Raw genomic sequence first — 13,743 nt, forward strand, 5'->3', positions numbered from 1 at the left:
GTTCTTCTTCACGCTGAAGATAGTTCTTAATGACTTTGGTTGTATGTTTGGGGTCATTGTCTTGCTGCAGAATACATTTGGGGCCAATAAACAATCTATAAACAATTTATATTTCTGAAAGCATTCTTTGTTTACAGCAATTTTCACATCTGCCTAAAACTTTTGCACAGTAGTGTATATAAAAAAGAAATAATAATAATAATAATAATAATAATAATAATAATAATAATAATAATAATAATAATAATAATAATAATAATAATATCAATAAGGCCACCAGAACTGCTTTCAACTACTGAAAAATTAAATAAACAAAATAAAACATAAGAACATATGAACTGACAGATTGCTCTATGCATTCATGTCAAGCAGGTTAATCATTAACACTCTGTAACCAGATTATCCAAAGGATCATTGGATTGAGCCACTACCAGAGTCCTTAACCACACATGGAAGCTTGAACATCTATTGAAATAACTTAATTGGCTCTCAGTTCCACGCTGAATTACCTTTAACTTCCTTCTATTTAACCCAGTGAGACCTCTCATGTCATCAGGCGCAGATCTTTTAACTACTCCTAGTATTACAGCAAAGTGTGCTTTCAGAAACTGTGGTCCTGTTCTTTGGAACGATTTGCCCGCTGACCTGAGGTCAATTATAAGTGTGTTTACATTCAAAAGCAGACTCAAAACCCTTTTTACTTCCATAGACTTACACTGTATGTGTTTGTGTGTGCGTGTTCGCTTGAATTTAATGTTTTTGTAACGTTTTCTTTTGTTGTTTTTATTGGCCTACGTACAGATCCGTGTAATTTTGATGTCTATCTTTTATAGAAAGCACATTGAGTTTACGTGTACTAAAATGTGCTCTATAAATAAAATTCCTTGACAATTCATTGACATTGACCTCTTGTGTTTAAGTTTACAGTGTTCACATGAGTGCCAATCAACATTTTGTAGTCCAATTTAAGGTATTTTAAAAATGGCTTCAACGCATTTTAACCCTTGCGAAAGTCTTCTAGGTTATTCTTGCCTTCTCTGTGCAACTTGGTTGGATGCGTTCGTTGTGTGTTGCTGTAGTGGTTTTTTGGTCACATGACAGATAATAATTCTGTGAATTAATCTGGCCGTGAGGGTAATATTTCACGATATTACACCAGCACCCATAGTTTTGAAGTCGGTGTGTACCATCAGTGGAGGTGTAACAAGGTGTATGCAGAAAACTCCGCAGCGGTTTGTGAAGCAGCACCCACTCCCCGAATTTAGCGGGCGGCGCTGTAATGTTAAACAAGCTTCCACCGTGTCTTTGCGGGGTTGTCTGCCATCAGAGGAGATCAGTTGGCTAGCGGAACAACAGCAGCAGCAGCAGCGGCGGCGAAGGGTTCAGATTCAGAGCCCGAGACCGAGATTTATCACTGTATTCAGTCCTTATCTGAAACCGAGGGTAAAGTAGCCGTTCTTTCAGCGTGGAGAACCGGCTTATCTATGATAGTGTGCACGGCAGGCTGAAGTCAGATATGTATCGTGGATGTGAACTCAGGAGTCTAAGCAAACCGTAGCGGTGTTAGCTGTTAGCTAGCTTGTTCGGCGGAAACGGATTTGTCGTGGATTAGCTAAAATGCTTAACGGTGTAGGGCATCGCTGCTCAAATCTTAAACGAGTTGTTTGTGTGTGTGTGTTTTTCTTTTTAACAAAATAGGTAAATTGGGATAGCAGTGATTGGCTCATTTGGCCGACTAACAAAAATACTTTTAGTACATTCAGTTAAGCTTGTACTCGTGTTTAGCTTAAAGCGTTCCCTGGCATCAGTAGTTTCCTTTAAGAATTAGCTACAGAAAAGGATTAGTTTGAACAACAGTGGGGGGTGTCTTAGCCTTTTGGTGCCCACCATCATTACATTCTTTTGTCACCATTGATTTGGAAGTTCCTATAGGGTTCCCGTAGGGATAGAGATGTTTGTGTAAGACATTATGTAACGAGAAGACATGTGCTCGTGTTGTTATTTTTGTTGCTACCCAGAAAAGTGTGTGTGGTGGTTGTTGATGGGCAGATGAATTTGATAGGCGAGCAGATCAGTCAGTAGCTAACAGCTGCTGTGTCCTAGCCCGTGACCGTCCAGTTCATAATTACTATGTGCAGACAGGCTTTCTACGGTGGGCACAAAAGTCTGCCAGCTTCTGTCAAATTATTGTTTAAAATAGATCATTAGTTGTTCAGCTGTTTATTTAAGTGAGGCAAAGTTTTACACATGTTCCAATTTAAAGCTATTCCATGAGTTTGATCACCTGTTCAGTGTCCCGTACCATACAATAATGCTAATTCCTTGTCTCCACAGGTAACTGGTCTTTTATGGAATGACCACCTCGCAGAGATATATTGAATCCAAACCAGCGGGTAAGTTGACACGCTGCTGTCACCATGCATAAGCCCTGCATCATTTCCACATGTGTTGATGTTCTGCTCTGCTGTCATTGTCCCTTTTCACAAATGTGCATTAGCCCGGTTTGCTGACATGGAGTGGCAGACGCCAGCTGTGTCAGAGAAGTTCCAAAGCCGTTTTGGCCGCCGGCCCGGAACATCGGACAGCGGGGACACTGGTCTTGGCACATCAGCATCTGACAGTGCAGAAGGTGATGACTTTTGCTTGTTCTTCCTCTGCCTGTAGTGCCTGTTGTGTAACATTGTTTTGAAGACTGTCTCACTGCAGTGACCTGAACACATCCATTAAACAGTGTTGGGTTTGTTTTTCTAATGGTTGTGCACCCTTAAACCTCTGTTCTTTAAAATTACTCACTAGAAAGTTGAGCGCAGTCATGAAATATTTAAATTAGGTAATGCTTGGCACTCAACAATTTTGGGGAGATGAAGCTGGAACACACTGTGTTGTCCATGGTGTTGTTTCTAGGTCTATTTATAGGGTGATAAAATGTTCATGATTCACCGCTAATGCCTGGGACATTTACAGAGATACTCCCCAGCCAAAACTGACCCAAGGTGCAGCTTGTACTCCTCCAGAGTTGAGGTTAAGTGAGAGGAGATGTTTGAATGCCAAGGCTGTACCTTGTCTGTGGCAGGAATATCACTGCTTTCACATTGTTATGTTTAAAATAGGAATCTCCCAATGGTTTGATAGCTTGTGTGTGCATGCACTAGTGGAAAAAATAATGGACTGAAAGGCTGTGTTTAATGGATGGCCAGCTGGGATGGGTGGTCCCTGTTTCCAAAGGAAACATTACGAAATAATAGGCTGCAGAGTAGCAGCACTGTAGGCTTTGGGCTGGTATTTATGGGTGGATTGCCAGGCAATTGTCAAGGACAAGGAAAAATATTAGTGAGGTGATGGTGTCCCAGCACACTGAGTAAACTGATGGTTGTTTTGGTGCTCTCCCTGTCACTATGGTGAATTAAACAATCCTCTCTGCTCCTGGCTTTTTATCAGTTAGCTTTAAGAGAACCTGTGGAGAACTTTAAAAAAAAAATAAATTTATTTAACCAGGAAAAAATGTCTTCAGAGTGTCCTGGCCAAGAAAGACAGCAGTACAGTCAGTGGAGCATAAACAAATAACACACAAGCAAAGATACAATAAGAAACAACCAAAACGTTCAAACTTCCAGTAAATACCAGTTATTAGTGCTAGTAGATGCATGCGTTCTGTCTTTGAAATAAATGAAAGCAGATGCCATCGAGGTGGCCAGGGTTATCTTACACCTCCTGAACATGTTAATCGCTGAGCTCGGCGCTTGTAAGACAATATTCCTATAACGGTCAGAGCTGTATTCAAGCGAATGGTTGGCAGGCTTGTTATTAGATACACTAATTGCTAGTTTTGCATTATTTTGTCAAACCCTCCACATGTTCATGTATTGAGTTGTGTTGCCTGAGCAAATTTCGTTTATAGCAATAGTTGTAAGCCATTACAGAGCTAAACTAGCAGCACTGACCCACTGTACAATCCTGAGTAGTTTGAGTGCTTTTCTGGATTTTTCTCTGGAAGTTTTGGTTTCCTGCCTTGGCTCATGTCATATTCTCAAGATGCCAGTTTGTTAAGTTGAATAAAGTTTAAATTAAAATACAAAAGAGAAGTCTCCAGACATTGTTGGGAGAATCTGGTTAAACATTGTCTACAGTTTTGTGCTCTCCTTCAACAGACAGTTGTCCACTCTGTTCTCACATAGGCAAACTTGGAGCTGAGAGACTTTTCATTGGATGATATCTAGAAACGTTCCAGGCTATAGTGCATGTGGGAAACCGGCTTTAATATAGTAATGCAGCTATTAGGCTTTTTTCCAACCACCTAGACTGATGGCAGTGCCTATAAATATAGCAGTTAATTAGGGTTTGGAATTAAACTGCTTCCAGTTTAGCACCAGTATCAAATTGTCCAGTCCATTGCATTCTTGTGGCTCCAAGCTGATCAGTTCCTTTTAATCTGGGCCTTCATGATTTCCTGACTTTTGCATATTTTATAGAGGGACATCAAACTCATGGAAAAAGGTTTTTGCACATCATAGTCACACACAGGCCTTCTAAAAAAACAAAACTCTGTTTCTAAACTGTGCTCAGATTCAGGCATAGTAAAACCTCTGTGTCTAAGCTGAAAAACGATGTACTTGGATGATTGATCATGAATCAATGAGGGAATTGATAAAGAATCAGACCAGCAGGCAGAAGAGATAATGACCTTGTTAACAATGATATCTTATCAGTGTCTTTCACTAAAAGCTACGATAATGAGTTTTTAGAATCACCGTGAAGTGGGAAATACACTAGATTTGGTATACAAATGAACAAGTTTTGGGTTTTTATATCTTTGGGTAGGAATGTGTGTTGAGCAAACATCTAACAAAGGTTGTTCTTGCTGAGGAGTTCAGACATGTTCTAGCCAGTCGTGATTCAGTGGAGCCTTGAGGCTTCTTTTATATCAGATGTGTTATGTTTAAAAAAAAAAAAAGTTTGTTCTTTTTTTTCCCCCCACCCTATTTTGGCATGTTTGCTGTTTGTTTTTGTGTGCAGTGATTATTCAGGGTGTCTTAATTTAAATCAGTTCTGGTTTAAACTGGTAAGAGGGAGAAGTATCCCATTCAGTATTTGACTTTGGAGGTACACGTGTGATGTGTGGTTCAGTGGGAGGAGGCAAGGTGCTTAAATAAGCGGCACCCACAGATTGCTCTGTAACTTGAGAGGTGGGCTATAAATACCCCCTAACCTTTCCTGCGTGTGCCTGTTTGTATGCGTTCGTTCAGGGCTCGGTAAAGGCGAGGTCTTCTGTTGGAGGACAATACGGCTTTGGGCTTGCTCGTCGGGCGGCTGTCAGTCTTGGCTTCGCAGGTTGTTCTGTTGCTCTCAGGAAATGCAGACGACTGTTCTGTGTTTTGATTTAAAGCGTTCTGCCGCTCTGCTCACTTCCGCTCGTTGTTAGAAAACATGCCACAGCCTCTAACACGTTTGCTGTGTTCGAGTGACTGCCCAATTTTCAGACTTCAACACTTCTCTGAGGTTCGTAGTGCTGGTAAAACAGTTGTGTAACGTGTGTTGAGGATTGTGGAGATGGCTGGTGTTGGGTTTTCCTGTGTTCCTAAAGTCATTTATCATCTCTGAAGCTTCCAGATTAACATTGCTGTATGTGCTTGCTTAGTAAAGTGGACTCTTGTGTTTACTGAAGCTGTAGTACGCCATGTGTGTTGTCAAAATTTTGCTAATTATAGGGGCTGAACGTTTTGTCTGCCCTTCTGCAGTAACATATTTTTATAGTGGGTTATAATTGTACATGTTTCAGGCAGGTATCAGCAGGTTTATTAACACAGTGAACACAGGAAATGTTTGTCATGTAACACGGAGCTCTAATTCTGTGCAGTGCTTTAAGTCTATTATAAGCCTATTCCCTGAGTTGAGTCAGTCAAAGCCATTTAATTCTTTCAGCGGTGACACCTCATCATCAAAGTAGGCCACCAGTAAACCCTGCTGCATCTACTTTACACTGCTGACTGAAAATAGAGAAAATGGCCTGCGGTAGCGCTCCAGATATTCTGCACTGATTTAACAGGGAACATTTGTAGAGTGAGAGAAATCCTCTTAATGTTGTTTCTAATGTTTGTCTTATTTTATTTTTTTAAAGATTTTTGCAGTTCCAGCAGCAGCCCCTCTTTCCAGCCCATCCGCAGTCAGATCCCCATACCCACTGCACATGTCATGCCATCCACGGCCGGAGCCCCGGCCTCAAAGCCCCAGTCATGTGTCCAGGAGGACTGCCTGTCCTCAGCTGCAGGTCACAGATCTTCCTCTGGCTCCAGAACCCCAAGCGGCACCACGTCAAAGTCCTCCTCTCTCTCCAAATCAGCATCTTCGCCCAACTTGGATGCTGAAGTCGGCGTGGGAGGAGATCCCGTCGGGGTAAAGCCCGACTGCCTGAGTCGATACCGTAGTCTGGTGAATGGGCTGGACCACTCGCTTTTCCCAACAGACCATACGCGATTGGACGAGGGCCACAGGTTTGATACTCCTGCTGTGGAACCTACACTGAATCAGTCAGCCCTCCTGGGTGGGTTATGCCCTGACATGAGACTCCGGTTACAGACCGGGATTAGAGACAGTCCAGACTACGTGTCTGAGGCCTACAGAGGAAGTTTGGAGCACAGCTATAAAGTTCTGCCTGAAGCTAGGCCTGGCGTTCCCGGTACTGCAGAAGCCTCTAATCAAAGGGGCGGACAGCCTGGTGTGGCCGGATCTGCTGGAGTTTATACGAGTCCTCTTAGCCTTCAGACGCAGGCTCTGCTGAGAGAGCACGCAGGCTCCAAAGGTTATGAGCCGCTGCGGCAGGACAGATGCAGTGAACTTCCAAGCTGGCAGCAGCAACAGCAGCATAAACAACTGGAAAGCTTACGCTTGCAAATGGAACAAATGCAGGTATGTATCTCAATATAAAACATCTACTGCTGCAAGATTGTTGGTAAATAAAGTGAGACCAACAAGTTTGGATTTCAAGTGTATCTTGTGACACTTTTTCCACACAATATATTTTGCTAGGTGGCAAAACAAAAAAGGCTCTTTAAATGGGTTCAGATGTATCTGGGAAAATGTAAAAAAAAAACCTGAAGATTTGTGGAGTAGCTGTTTGTTTGTAAAGATTAAAACTCGGCAAAAGAATAGCTTCTATACACAATGTATAGATTTTCCCATTTCTTTATTAATTACATATAAAATGTGGTCTAATACAGTGGTCTAAGTTTATTTTAAAACAGGATTTTAAACAGATCAATAACCAAAATTTAAATTTCAACTACTTCAACCAATTATATGCTGTCTGTATTCGATCTTTGTTAACACTGACTTTTGTTATGTTTGGGAGCAGATGCTGACCGAGCGCCACTTTGAAGTGTGACTTTTAGCAGTTTATCAAATTTTTGCTTACAAATGAACACTTAAGTACACTAATGCAGTTTTTCTGGAACTAACACTGAACAAAAACAAGCTAAACCTGATCGTATTGAGAGGTAATTATACTATATGAACAGGCTGTACAACCTCCTGCTGATTTAAAGCCGAGATCGATGAGCTGCATTCACTCATTTCTAATACATAACGTTATTTATTGTATTTTAAATGCTTAGATATAATTTTTTGTGTCCTTTCCCAATAAGCGTTTTTGTCCTCAACATACATAGCCTATTTGACATTAACAAAAGAAGTAGATGACAGGCTCGTGTTCATGTTTCTTGGGAATATATTTGTTATGCCAGTTTATTTGTTCTGTCACTGTCACATGGCTGGCTGTGTGCAGATTTAAACCTGTTATGTTGCCAGCATAAACATGGCATGTGTGGCTCTAAAATAAGTATTTCATGTAAAGATGTTGGCACTAAAGCAGAAATCAAACGGGTACCAGAGCTTATTTATTGATCATAAGAATACTGATCAGCTCCAATGTTACCAGTTGTACTATTGGCAGTGAACAAATAAAGACACTTGGTGTCATTTACTATTGTTTTATTAATAATATATTGTCCAGTTTGCATTTCAAACGTTATAATTTGGGGTTTAGAATCAGAAGTTCATCTTCCCTGTTTCTATATGTGCGTGAAGGCCATTGGCAGCTGCAGCACAGTGTAGCACGTACAAAGCTAAACAATGAATTAAGTACAAGTCTTTTGCATATAAAGGCAGAAACTCCAGCAGTCTGCCGGTAGCTTGAAGGGTTAATGATTAAAAGTAACCGTTTTGTCCTGAGTGCACACATGCATGAAGAGCATCACTATCGTTGTCTTTGTCCTGAATCCTGTTCATTTGTTTCTTATACAACATCAACAGTTAAAGCACAAATCACCAAGTAGTGTTGATAAGACTAGTAGTACCATTACAACCTTAACATTAGTCATCTAAAGTTTTACTGGAAAACAAACACTGCTGGCACTGCTAATTATTTCATAGCACAGTGACCCATGACCATGTGATTTGACAAAAAAGTAGTTGTTACTTTAGTGTTGCATATGAATAATTGGATGTGTCTAGAGGTTATTCATGAGGTGTTTGCAGTACCTGGTACTTTAAAGCACTAGATCTGTTGTTGCTAACTCCTGAATTGTGTGAAAAAGTGGAAAGTATGCAGGTGTCTCATCACTTGTCCGCCACTGTCAGTTAACACTGACACTTAATACATTTCTCCCTCTCTTGTTACAGCTAATGGGTGGAGGAATGGGTCAGTACCCACCTCTATACTCAACACCGGTTCACTCTGAGTCGGGCAAGTGGGACGCGCTGGTCAAAGCCAGCGAGAGCCTGCTAAAGGAGAAGGAGCTTATCATTGAGAGGTAAGTGTTTGTAATGGGTTCACTGCTTTTATTAAATTACCAAAACAAAGCTTTGTGAATGTTTGTGTTGTTGTTGACGGTTGGACTTGGTTGTGATCGCAGACAAAAGCAGCACATGGCCCAGCTGGAGCAGCGTCTGAGGGAAAGCGAGCTGCAGGTTCACGGAGCCCTCCTGGGCAGAGGAGCTTCTTATGGAGATATGTACATGCTGCGTCTACAGGTTAGTAAAAACATGCTCTGCCTCCAGAAGGCAATACTTAGGACTACTATACTGTCATGTTGATTAACTGCACCCATATCTTACTCAGCTGAGTCTTTGATGTTGACTTGCAGGAGGCTCAGAGGGAGAACGCGTTCTTGAGGGCGCAGTTTGCAGAGCGCACAGACTCTGTTGTTCTGGAGAAAGCAGAGGCAGAGCGCAGACTCGCGGCAGTTGAGGCTGAGATGCGGCGACTGACCGAGAATCTGAAGGAAGCCTGCGAGAGGCACACGGAGGAGATGAAGAAACAGGAAGAAAGGGTTTGTGCTTACCCAACACGTCCTTATAAGAGTCATGCACACGAGAACCACAATATCGAGACTGAAAACTTTTAAACCCTAATGATGGCCAATGCAATGGTTGTTTTGTTTGTTGTTGTTGTTGTTTTTTTATATAAATAAAAACCCTGCCAAATACTTTGCTCTAGCATGTCCCAGTATTTGATATTAGCTAACAGCAGAGCAAAACACTCGACGTCCTTGAGCCCAAGGACATCAAGTGGGAAGTTGTTGTCTCCCACACAAGAAACAATATGGTGTAGATAAAAATCGGTCAGGGTTAATCACTCGAAGCCTGAAGTACGCTTCCTCTTTTCATTAAACAAACTTCTTTGAAACTAAAAAGTAACAATGGGTTTGTCATTTTCCTTTATTCGTCATCAGATGATTGAGAAGGGCTGTAATCAGTATTGAGCGGCACATTTGGAGAATGTTATCAAATTAACGTGTGTTTATGTTTGCAGATCCGCAGTCGAGACAAGCACATCAGCAACCTGAAGAAAAAGTGTCAGAAGGAGTCGGAACTGAAGAGGGAGAACCAGCAGCGTATTGAGACTCTTGAGCGCTACCTCGCTGACCTGCCCACCTTGGAGGACTACCAGAACCAGAACAAACAGGTTAGGACACTAACTCCTTTTCGTGTGCTCAGGTGCACATGTGTTAATCATTAAACCTGCTCATGTTTGTTTGCTTTTTTAAAATAAGCTGTTGGAAGCTGAACATCAGGTAGCAGAGCTAGAAGGGAAAGTAAAAGAACTGGACGACTGTCTGGCGACGACAAACTCGCAGCTGAAGGAGAAAGACGCATACCTGGAGGAGCAGAAACGCAGGGAGAGGGACCTGCTGACCACCATTACTGAGTATGTGTACTCCTCTCTGTAGGCATGTTATTTCTCCTCGCTCTCAGTGTAAAAAGAAAACATAATAACTGTGCATAATGAGTGCTCTGCGTTTTTATTTTTGTCTTCATTAGTATGCAGCAGCGGGTACAGCAGGGCCTGGAGGATGGAGCCAGACTCCCTTCTCTGGATTTTGAGAAGCTTAGAGGAGAGAACAACAGTTTGAAAGAGGAGCAGCAGAGACTCAAAAAGGTCTGCTTGGTGTGGTCTTACAAGAAGGTTCACCTTTTCTGATCAGGGCAGAACACAAAGACAGGATTCAGAGTGTAAATATCACTGGATAAACTAGAATAACTAAGGACTATTTGTATGTAGGTTTCTTAAAAAGTAATTTCTATCCCAAAGTAAAGATGCAGAAAGAACCCACTTTGCATTGACCTCAGATGACTCCTGAGCTTAGAGGAAGTTCATGTTCAGATGAGTTAGATTTACAGAGAAGTGTGTATTTCTCTGGGAAATGACTGTATTATGTGGTTTGCAACATGTTCTCTGCAGTGTGTACCAAATTTGCTGCGCTCATGTGTGCAAGTTAGATCAATAACATGGAAAATATCCAGCAGGTCAGTAACGCCTCATTGGTGCTTAAGTTGGTGTTGTTTTAATGCTCATTTCTTCTCTTTGCAGGTTATTGAGAAGCAACACAGGATGATGGAACAGCTTGGATCACAGATCCAGGTGTTTGTCTCTTCACAGGGAATCTAAATGAGTGCGTGTTTGCTGTTTCTGTAGCGAGCAACATTTTTAAATCTTTTTTTTTCTTTTGCAGGCTTTGGAGGAGCAGATATCTCAGGAAGAAAGCAGCTCTCAGGCTCTCAGAGAGGAGGTGCTGGCCAAAGAGCAGAACGTGTTAGAGCTCCACACAGCCATGAAGGAGGTGAGCTATATTAACCACCATCTCCAAAAAAAGCACCAACTTTCTCAGTTTCTGTTTAATTTAGAAATCAGACCTCTGAGTCCTCAATAAAGCTCGACAGCTCCTAACACCGATGCCGATCATTGTGTTGTAGCTGTCGACCCAGAACCAGGAACTAATGGAGCAGAATTTGACGCTGCAGGAGCAGATGAGCGATCCAGAGCAAAAGTGCACTAACCAGGCTTCCTCTGTCCTGCAGCCAGCTGGGGCTAATCTCACAAAGAGACTGCATGCTGAGATTGCTTCCTGCCTCAGTGACCTGCGCTCACTGTGCAGCATCCTAACCCAGCGAGCCCAGGGACAGGACCCCAACCTGTCCCTGCTCCTTGGCCTCACTTGTAAGCACTACTCGAGTTTTTATTTCTGACCGTCATCTTTTTCACTGTAGTGTTGGATTTGATGTTTAAATTAAATGTAATGGAATGAGATGAACCAATTATTCATTGTTTTTCCAGCACCCCCATCTGTGGCGGAGCACGGCGAGGACTGGATGAATCCTGAGGTGCTGCAGAAAAAGCTGGTTGAAGTCCAGCAGCTCCGGCGCGATGTCGAGGAGCTGCGTAACGTAATACTGGACCGTTACGCTCAGGACATGGGAGAAAACTGCATAACTCAGTAACCTCGACAACCAGCCACGATGGAGGAAACTTGCAGGAACCTCTTCATCTCGGAGGACTCTTAACAGGCTTTTCTTCCACGCTTTGTTCCTGAATGTCAGAGGACTGGACTATAATTTCCTTGAAACGAGGACAAAGGAAAGCCCATATGGTTTAGCTTCTACTTCTCGACTGACAGCATGTCGAGTCTCAAGCCTGCCTGTAGCTCAGAGCCCCCACCTCCCCGCCCCCATCCCAGTGAGTTCATCTATTTCAGTCCAAGGGCTAACAGAAAATAACTTACCTCTAATACTTGATCCTTAAGCATTGTGTGTCTGTGTGTCTGTGTGTTTGCGTGCGCACGTGTGGGTTTTTTTTTGTTTTTATAATAATGACGACAAGATGCTGTCAGTTACCAAAACAGTCTTATACTTTTTATTCCACTTTGGTGGAAAACTCTTTGTGTAGAGGTCCTGCAAATATTAACTTATTTAAAATTGAATTTCCCTCCAAAGGGGAATTATCTGAGAAGTAGTTGACAATCAACTGAAAATATTTAACCTTTGCTTTTTTATTTTTGCTTTTTTTTCCCTTCCTTTTTTTAATGACTTTGCAAGGAAATGTTACTAATGCGCCATTTGAAATGGTGAACACTGTAATACTGGACTCTGCTGTGAGGTATGAGGCATAATAACTAAAAGAGGTTTAATACCAAATCAGCTTCTGACACCAACAGGCCTACCGTATACCAAAGAAACACCGGTCGAAGCAGTCGTGCAGGTGTGCGAGCACTCCTCGCTGCTGCAGGCTTCCTTCTGAATGAATTACCAACATGTGCCTTTCTGTCGCGTTTGCAACTGCAATGCTAATTTCATCCCAGACCAACCACAAAGGGCTGATTGCAGATGACTCTTCCAGTATAACCGTTCACTCAGTGTGTCAACCAGTAGGACAGTCAATACATTCCCTCTGACACTGAATGTAGTAGGAAAAAAAAAACGTGTTGCAAAGCTCGAGTTGGCCCTGGTAGATGATTAAAACACGGTGAAAGTCCGAGTAGGATTTAGCGTAGATTTCATGTCGATGACAGCAGACTCGCATTCAAGCAGAGCGGTGAACTGTTTGAGTAAATGTATGAATGAGAAACAGTATTAATCTTCAGTATTATTTATTGTTATTTTAGGTTTTTTTTGTTTGCGTTGAAAACTCGGTGTGAAAGTTTTCTGGGTCTTCCTAACGTGTTGTTGCTGTAATAATGTGCTAACGTGTCTCAGCAAGCATCCACAGTGTGCAAAGGTCCCATGAAGTGTCTGTTCGATTGTATTATTTCTTTGTGGTTTGAGGTGTGATGAGATGGGATGTTCCTTCAAGCGTTTTGACTGTGGAGGTGACTGTGGAGGGGTTGGCTGGATCACCCCATAATCACGGGTCACATCGAAGTGAATGGAGTTTTTGTATTTGTCCTGACGGTGAGATAAGCCATTTGAAAGGGGAAAACAAAACAAAAAAAACATGACACTTTATGGGAAGAGAAAGGGATTTTAACATAAAAATATGCAACAATGACTTTTATTATTCTGAACACCACCCAGGGACACACAAGCCATTTTTCATTTCATGGGACCTTTAAACTTGAGTAGCACAAGATTTCTCTTTGAAAAGTCGGGCTCCGCATGCCTTAACATCTCAAATGTTTTGCAAAAGGGAAAAAATATGTTTATATTTTCATACTTTTGTCCTTGTTTGTATTTGCATATTTTAGAAATAAAGATTTTCGACACTTGGTTTTGTTTTAATTGGTCTCAGATTGCTTTTATTTGTTTAACTTTGCGGAGAAAGGATGAAAAGACCAGACTGTTCCTGCAGATGTGTCAGCTGCACATTCATAATGAGTCCAGTGAAGCCATCATGTCATTTAAAAGACACAAATTAGGAGATTATGTCCTACCGCCAGCAGCCTGAACCTTACTTTTTATGTTTACTCAACACTTTTC

The 13,743-nt window shown here is 41.9% G+C and overlaps 1 protein-coding gene across 3 annotated transcripts; it reads left to right on the top strand.

Annotated features, from left to right (window-relative positions):
* The first annotated feature begins 1,342 nt into the window (after nt 1-1,342).
* Nucleotides 1,343-13,553, top strand: cep85 (centrosomal protein 85). Of its 3 annotated transcripts, XM_087847983.1 has the most exons (14): nt 1,343-1,443; nt 2,335-2,393; nt 2,498-2,629; nt 6,116-6,903; nt 8,674-8,804; nt 8,907-9,024; nt 9,138-9,323; nt 9,806-9,958; nt 10,047-10,201; nt 10,315-10,432; nt 10,865-10,915; nt 11,007-11,114; nt 11,248-11,491; nt 11,609-13,553. In XM_087847983.1, exons 2-14 carry the CDS (start codon nt 2,354-2,356, stop codon nt 11,770-11,772), a joined length of 2,388 nt encoding a protein of 795 aa, XP_087704109.1. In that variant the 5' UTR covers nt 1,343-1,443; nt 2,335-2,353; the 3' UTR covers nt 11,773-13,553. The 3 variants fall into 3 exon arrangements, with proteins under 3 accessions (XP_087704109.1, XP_087704108.1, XP_087704110.1); XM_087847982.1 differs by lacking the exons at nt 1,343-1,443; nt 2,335-2,393 and having other exon boundaries at nt 2,452-2,629; XM_087847984.1 differs by lacking the exons at nt 1,343-1,443; nt 2,335-2,393; nt 2,498-2,629 and adding an exon at nt 5,247-5,496.
* The last annotated feature ends 190 nt before the right edge of the window (nt 13,554-13,743 follow it).

Source organism: Neolamprologus brichardi, chromosome 11 (assembly GCF_056152115.1).
Source record: "Neolamprologus brichardi isolate AB-2024 chromosome 11, ASM5615211v1, whole genome shotgun sequence".
In the NCBI taxonomy this organism is placed as follows: Eukaryota; Metazoa; Chordata; class Actinopteri; order Cichliformes; family Cichlidae; genus Neolamprologus; species Neolamprologus brichardi.

Coding starts and splice junctions, on each gene's coding strand:
- cep85 (XM_087847982.1), top strand. CDS start 2,452: ATGTTCTGCTCTGCTGTCATTGTCCCTTTTCACAAATGTGCATTAGCC. Junction 6,904..8,673: donor TGCAAATGGAACAAATGCAG/GTATGTATCTCA, acceptor CTCTTGTTACAG/CTAATGGGTGGAGGAATGGG. Junction 10,916..11,006: donor AGCTTGGATCACAGATCCAG/GTGTTTGTCTCT, acceptor TTTCTTTTGCAG/GCTTTGGAGGAGCAGATATC.